At 32.2% G+C, this 7,704-nt stretch overlaps 1 protein-coding gene across 1 annotated transcript; it reads right to left on the bottom strand.

The window, feature by feature from the left end:
- Nucleotides 1–5,889: 5,889 nt before the first annotated feature.
- Nucleotides 5,890–7,435, bottom strand: LOC133309310 (transcription factor bHLH18-like). Its single transcript, XM_061510074.1, has 4 exons — nt 7,376–7,435; nt 6,663–7,274; nt 6,157–6,531; nt 5,890–5,979 (listed from the first exon to the last, which is right to left on the bottom strand). Exons 1-4 carry the CDS (start codon nt 7,433–7,435, stop codon nt 5,890–5,892), a joined length of 1,137 nt encoding a protein of 378 aa, XP_061366058.1.
- Nucleotides 7,436–7,704: the final 269 nt, after the last annotated feature.

Here is a 7,704-nt window from a genome sequence, read left to right on the forward strand (position 1 = left end):
GGGTGCTTTAACACGCTACTTATGTAACAGAAGCCACTATTTGCGCATTACAATGTCCATTTGTGCGTTAAAATGCCCATAGGCGACCCAGTTAAGGCCCAATACGTGGTTTTCACGTAAAACAAGGATTCCTCCATCTATTCAAGCAATTTTTTTAGAAGAATTACGGAGATCTTAACACCAGAGGCACATTTGACATCGGAGAAATGCATTTTTCATGCTTTTGAGAGCTGAAGATGGGTTAGAGGCAAGATTACCCTGAAAACTGTGGGGATTTGTGTTATTGTCGTCTTCGGCTTTGGAAACCTTGAAGATTCATCGCGCCGTCACATCAATGGAGTTTGAGGAAGGCTTTACCTTCTCTTGCATTATTGTTTCTACTATGCTAGTCTAGTTTTCTTTGTAGTTAGGGCTAGATGGTACTCAATCAAGTGTTTATGTTTTTGAATAATCTTTAATGCAATATTTATTGTTTATGTTGAATTAATTTATCTTTTTTTTCATGCCTTCTATGAGTTCTTGATCTTGTAGATTGATTTGGAATTTGTGTATGACAATAAGGATGTTGGTACATGCATCAGGCTTGATAAATTCATCATTAATTCGTATGAGTCTATGGATAGACATAAGAATTGTGCAGTCTTTGTGATTCTTAAATGTAATGCTTACTGTTTTTGAAGAACAACCTGGAAACTAAGATTCTTTAAAGAAAGTAAAGAATTAGGATATCAAAGAATTGATTCTTAATTAAGTTATGGGAATCGATTGTCTACATAAAATAACATTTGATTAAGATTTTAATTCAGAACATAAAGGGGAGATTAAGAAAAAAATCAAAATTCTAACTGCATTTTCTTGATTGTTAAGAAACTCGATTATTGCTTACTTGCTTTGCTTTTAATTTAGTTTTCATTTAACTCTCTTGATCAATTGTTCAACTTAAGTATAAATAGCGAATTAGTTCTTTAAATATATATAATTATTATGAGAACAATACTCTTACTTATTTACTTTATTATTTGTACGATTGGTGCACTTATCGAGTCCGCAACATCTATATAAAGGAGCTCTTAGTAATTTCCTCAAGAAGAAATTTTAACACATTTTGCTGTAATTTACATGATAAGCTCTAGAGATTATCTTAGTGATAGATGTAGATGTAAACAAGAACAATAGTTACATGTTTAAACTATTGCGGATTAAGATTATAAAAAATTCTTTGTCGATCCCATAGTTTTGACATAAAGGTCTGGTTTTGAGAGGGGAAAAAAAATCTTCATTAGTTAAATTAAATATGTAAAAATTGACTTGAGCACTATCTAATATAAATTAATGGAAAATAAAAAGACTGCAATTTTTTTTTTTTGAAAATAAAGACTGCAATATATAATTGTCTATAAATCCTCTTCCCAATTAAAATTCTATGAATTGAAGTTGAAAAAACGAATCGTGGATTCCCATTGCAATTAACAAAACGTGCTTGAATTATTTAAATGTCCCCGTATTTTTTGAGCGGCAAACAAAAAATTTCAGCATCGTGTGAAATCATTCTTAGATTGTAGCGACGACAATATAATTGTTGAAACATGCTCTTTTCTGTGTGGGGTCTAAAATGTCACGTGGGACCATGTGATTTGTACTCCCCTTAAAATTCACAAAGATTTAGGCAGATTATGGGATATAAGATAATAAAATCAAATAGGAATGAATAAGATACCGATCTTCAATTTATGATAGTAAGATGCGCTAACTCAAAAACTCAAATGACATTGAGTACTGGAGGCAGGATGGACAAAGATTTTTCTTTTCAGTCAAATATTAAATGGATTTTGTAAGAGTTATGTTGTAGTAAAAGTGATTGTGTAATGTTATAGAAATTCGTTTTGCGTGCTTTAATTTTTTTTTTTTTTGCTTTAAAAACTTTAAAGACTGTGAACCTCACAAAATATTATGTATAGAAAACTTTTTTGTATTATGTGACTGATAGATGCAAATCCCATATTAAATTTACTTCTCACTATTAGGATTAGACGCAATGAACAAAATCTCACCAACCTTATTCACCCATTGCAGAGTATTAAAGTTTCCGTTACGTAACTCCGAATGCAAATGGCTATAAATTAGGATCATGATTCATGATCAATTTTCTTACAATTTTAGTTCGAAAAGTACTACACAACTGAAAAAAATTAATAGAAATATCCGTATTAAATCTTAGATGCTAATAATTTTATTTTGAAAGTCATCGGGATTGTTTAATAATAAAGAGTTTGAATAGTTTGCATAGATTCAAATCTCATTACTATTATTGTATAAAAAAAAAATTCTGTTTTGAAATTCAAGATATATAGAGTAGGAGCTATGCTTTGTAGTTTCAGAGTTTAAGAATATGTTTGATTGTGTTTTTTTTTTGTTCTTCAAATATTTTATAGAATAGTTAATGAAATAGGTGATTTTTATATTTATTTTTTTGAAGATTAAAAGTCATAATACAAAACAAAAATAACTTAGATATGTTTTGTAAATTTGATTCTAGAAACTAAAAAACTGTTAAAATTTATAAAGAATGTTATACCTGTAACCTATTTTCATTTATAACCATTGATTTTCGTCAATCAACGATTATTATTTATTGTAAATTAATAATTAATTAATGAGTTTGATTTGTCAAAGTAATAATCGTTAATTGACGGAATCAACCGTTAATATATGATTGTAAGAGGTTATAAATTGTAAGGTATCAGATACAATAGTAAAGATGAGAGAAAGAGAAAATGGAAAGAAACTGTATATTGAATAAAAATGAGAAATGAATCTCTTAATGAATTACAAAGGAGTCTATCAATATATACAAGACTCAGAACTAACTAAAGTGAGTTATAACTAACTAGCTAATAATATGGAACTTGTTAGAAGTCAGTCAAACTTAGTTAGTCTTTCATCCCCCGCAAGCTCAGTATTTAAGGATCGAAGACTGAGCTTATCTCTTAATTCAAGAAACTTTGACCTTGTTACTGCCTTTGTAAGACCATCTGCTATCTGATCAGATGAGGGAACATGATGCATAGAAATTGATTTGTCCAGTGCCTTTTCACGAACAAAATGCAAGTCCAATTCAAAATATTTTGTTCTTGAATGAAAAAAAGGATTGGCTGTGAGGAGAATAGCACTTAGATTATCACGATAAATCTTGGGAGTATGTGGTAAATCAATTTTGAGTTCAGATAACAGTGACTTGATCCACATGATTTCAACATCTGTTGCAGCTAGGCATCTGTATTCAGCTTCTATACTTGATCTACTTACAACTTGTTGTTTCTTGTAAGACCATGATACTAAATTTCCCCCAAGAAAGACACAAAATTCAGAAGTGGAGCATCTATCATCTACATCAGATCCCCAATCAGAATCACAGTAAGCTTGAAGATGAATACGTGAGGAAGGAGAAATAACCAATCCTAGATGCTGAGTGCCACTGAGATATCGTAGGATTCGTTTGACAGCTTGCCAATGTGTATCAAGGGGAGATTGCATAAATTGACAGACTTTGTTTACACATAATGAAATATCAGGACGTGTCACAGTTGCATATTGGAGAGCACCTACAATAGATCGATATAATGAGGGATCATGGAAGGGAGTTCCATCTTTAGAAGAAAGCTTTAAACTGGATACCATAGGAGTAGGTAGAGATTTACAATCTGTCATTCCTGTCTTTTTTAATAGATCAGCTATATATTTGGATTGAGTCAAATGAAGAGCACCATGGGATGAAGACTTAGCTTCGATACCAAGAAAATAGTGAAGGTTGCCTAGATCCTTATGGGCAAAGGCATTGTTGAGAGACTTGATAAGTGTTGAATAGCAATGGGAGCAGCTTATGGGAAATAGACCTTATCAAACATTTTTTTTTTTTTTTGAAAATAAAAAAATTATTTTTAAAAATAGAATTCAAACATGCCTAAATTGTATTGTGAGTTTGTGACAAGTTTGCGGGATACATGTAAGTTATGGGAAAGGGATATGCATAATCCAATCGATAGGGAAAAATAATGCTACTGACGCTCGTACTCGTACATCTTTCCCTACATTTCTCTTGCAATTTTTTCTTTTTTCTTTTAACGCTACTGACGCTCGTACATCTTTCCTTACATTTCTGTTGCAATTTTTTATATTTTTTTAATGATTTAATATATCTTCGGTCAATGAAAATAGTTTATTTTTAATGAGTCTAAAATGATATTATTTTGAGGTTAGAAGATTAAAATTTTATAATTATAAAGATTGATATAATTTTAAAATAAAATAGAATTACAAAAATATTTTTTTTAATCTCAAAATGACATTATTTTAGATTCACTGGATGTTCTGTCACAGTAAAAACATTAAACTTTTTTTTAATGTATTAGTTATATGTTCATTTATTGATATCTTAAAACCCTTTCTATTTTTTGCCCCTTCAAAAACTCCGTATTTTTCATCGTAAATTGAACAATGTTGTTCTGTTGCAACAATTGAGTGGAAAAATTACAACAATTGAGCGGAAAAAAGAAAAAAAAAAACCACCATAATAGTTTCGACTTCGTTATGATTAATCAATTAGCGGATTATTTCTTTTATTTAGACCGATTTAATTTAATTTGAACCGTGTTGGATTCATATCTAGGTGACTCTCTTAGTATTATTTTCTTTTTTATGATTCAAACTTGAAATCTCTAAGTATGAAGAATAAGCTCCTAGCAAGTAGAATTGATGAATATTCTATTTTCACTCTAGACTCAAAATTTGAATCAATATTAAGAAGAATTAATCAATTCTTTAAATACTCCGAACTAATTCGTTGAGGTGAAACTTAATCACAATTAAGAGAAAAGTAAGCTTGAAATTGTCTTTACCGTACAAACTAATTATTAATAATAATAAAAAAGAAATCGTTAGGAGCTCTTCGTTTTTCGAACTAGACTTGGATTGTTGAGTCAGTGGCATATTCCTATTCCCTTTCCACTTTCAGTTAGAAATTACCAGTAGAGTATATTCGTATCATCCATGCTATAATTCGTTTATACAAAAATACTCAAAAAAAAGAGTTAATCTTTTCTCATATGAGAGAAGATTTTTCTTCTACACATCTATTAAAATTCTGACTTCCTATTTTTTGTGGGTTAATCTTTGCAGATCCTACAATGTGATATTTGTGCATTTTAAGATTAACCAAAAAAGAAAGAAAGAGAAACTTTGACCCAGTATGGAGGTGACCGACGAATACGCAAGCGGCTCAATATTATAATTAAGACTAAATATCTTTTTTTGGTCCTAGTAAATTTCATGATATCCGATTTAATCTCTAGCAAATAAAAAGATCAACCGTGGTCCCTAAGAAATTTAAAATGAACCTATTGTAGTCCTTTTAAAAACTAATATGTGTTCTTTTTAAATTTATGAGAAATCACAATTTCAACTAAATAGATTCATTTTAAATTTTATAAAGAACACAATAGACCTTTTTATTTCTTAGGGCCTAAAACAATTTGCTGAATATTTACTCTATAATTAATTGATCAGCAAGAATTTCATTAGTATTTCAACTATCTCTCGCTAAGCGGTGTCAGAATTAAATATTTCTACTATCTCCACAAAATGATTCAATTATTCTTTTCCTGTCAAGGAGGCAAACACTGATGAAAGCCTGAGAGAGCAAAAATTAACAAGTGAAAGACAAGATCCCATGGGAGATCGAGCTCTACCCTTCTTGATAAAAATATCTCCGTGGAACAACATACATCACCCATTAATAGAAAGGCTTCCATTTTGGGGATTCCCCTGGTAGATGGTGCATTAAATGTGATTCAGACTTTCAATCTGTATTTATCCGAGGACAAACTCCCACACTCACGCCACATGCTGTGACATAAATTTACATATTGCCGCGCGTAGATTCTTGACAAGTCCCTTAATGGTCAAGTTGTAACCATCCCCCATCTGCAAAATAATAAAATTCAAATACAATTAAATTAAAATCGTAAGATACCCTAAATGTAAAATTTACACAAAAAAAAAAAAAATATATAATAGAATAAAATAAGTGTCAAAGGGATAATAAAATGAGGGAAACTGAACAAAATACTCAATTATATTAAGGTAGAGATTGTTCTTTACCTGAGCAATGATGGTTATGTCAATTATAGATTTTCCAAAAGGTAAGACATTGCTATTGATGACGAATAGGTGAAGGTTTTGAATCTCGGCCAGTATTTTGACCAGAAGACCCTTTTGTTTCTGGCTGTGGATCCTAATCAGCATCTCTTGCCCTGAAACTCTTGCTTCAACTTGGAGGAGTGATTCAGTGGCACCAGCAGCATCAACGCTCTCATCACATGAGGAGGAATCATCATCACCACTGAGTTCTGGTTTGTTCAGAACCATTACAGACTCTACCCTCGTTTTCTTACCCTGTTCTTCTAGAACTGCTAAACGCTCCTTAAGCTCTTTCACATATTTGATAGCGTCTCCTAATACCGAAGCCTTGTCCATCTGTGTGGATCAACAGATTTCCCATATGATTAATTAGTGTCTCAAGCTAGAGTATTGATAAATTGCTTATCTTTTAACCAATTCATAACAAAAACTTGATCTAAGAGCTAGCATAGTAGAATGCAATGTACCTTTTTTAGGCCAGGAACAAGAGCTGCAAGAGCAATGAAGCTTTGGCTGAGCTTCTCTCTTCGCTTTCTCTCAGCCATGATGTGATCCTGAGCGTGAAGTGGAGACCTCTTAGTTTGTGAGGTTTTTGTTTCAAAGTTTTGATTTTTTGAGGACCCGTTTGGGGTTTGAGTTGGGAAATGCTTATTTCCCAATTGGGAAAGTGACACTGAAACCACATCGTTCTGATTTGGGTTTAAGGCACAGTCAAACCCATAAAACTGGGTGGTGTTAGCAGGGGATGCGTTTGAGTTGTCAAAAGACAGAATCTGTGACTGAAAGGAAGATATGGACGGTGATGGGGAAAGTTTTGATGAAAAGTTTTCAGTGATGCTTGATGAGTTACAACTTGTGCTAATTGTTTTCAACACCTTAGTTGGTCTCTCAAAGTCAAAACTGGTTTCATCAGTTGATGAGTTGCTCAGAGTTATGGAAGTGCACTCAGGAGATAAAGATTGTTGCAGGGCCTTTCCCTCTAAGGCACTTGCTATGTCATGTGAAAGGAACTCTTCATCATCAACATCAAGCAAGTTCAAAGGGCATTCCTCAGGAAATAAATTGTAATCATCCATTTCCTGCATAAGTATAATTAAAAAAAAAAAAAAGTGTTAAAGAATTTATAATCATCTATTTTCGCAATTTTAAGATTGAAAGAGTGAAATGAATTTCTTACCACCAAATCAGATAACCAGCTAGCTGCCGATGCGTCCATAGGTGTTTTTAGTTCCTCCTTCATAAGTAGTGGTCACTGAAATGTAATTGACAGTAACACTTATATAGCTCTGTTTCACAAATCAGAGCTATACTATTCCTGTTAGGTGCAGAATAGGAGTACCCTTTGTTGACTCTTTATAGCGGTAGTTCTCATTTCTCAACCTTTTTTTTTCAAGTCCTCCACTGCCCTTAGCCACGGACCACACGGGCTATAAACAAAGGGCTGTACATTAAAAAATAAAGCACGTTTGGACAATCTACTATTTTCTCTTGAGATTTGTTGTGACGATT

The sequence above is a fragment of the Gastrolobium bilobum genome, unplaced genomic scaffold (assembly GCF_033153095.1).
Source record: "Gastrolobium bilobum isolate Gb01-03AN ecotype WA unplaced genomic scaffold, APGP_CSIRO_Gbil_v1 utg11366, whole genome shotgun sequence".
NCBI lineage: Eukaryota > Viridiplantae > Streptophyta > Magnoliopsida > Fabales > Fabaceae > Gastrolobium > Gastrolobium bilobum.

Bases quoted from the DNA above. Each gene is read 5' to 3' on its own strand.
- LOC133309310 (XM_061510074.1), bottom strand. From the start codon at position 7,435: ATGAAGGAGGAACTAAAAACACCTATGGACGCATCGGCAGCTAGCTGG. The intron at 6,532-6,662 runs GTACATTGCATT...TGATCCACACAG, and splicing joins TTGTTCCTGGCCTAAAAAAG to ATGGACAAGGCTTCGGTATT. The intron at 5,980-6,156 runs GTAAAGAACAAT...ATTATTTTGCAG, and splicing joins ACATAACCATCATTGCTCAG to ATGGGGGATGGTTACAACTT.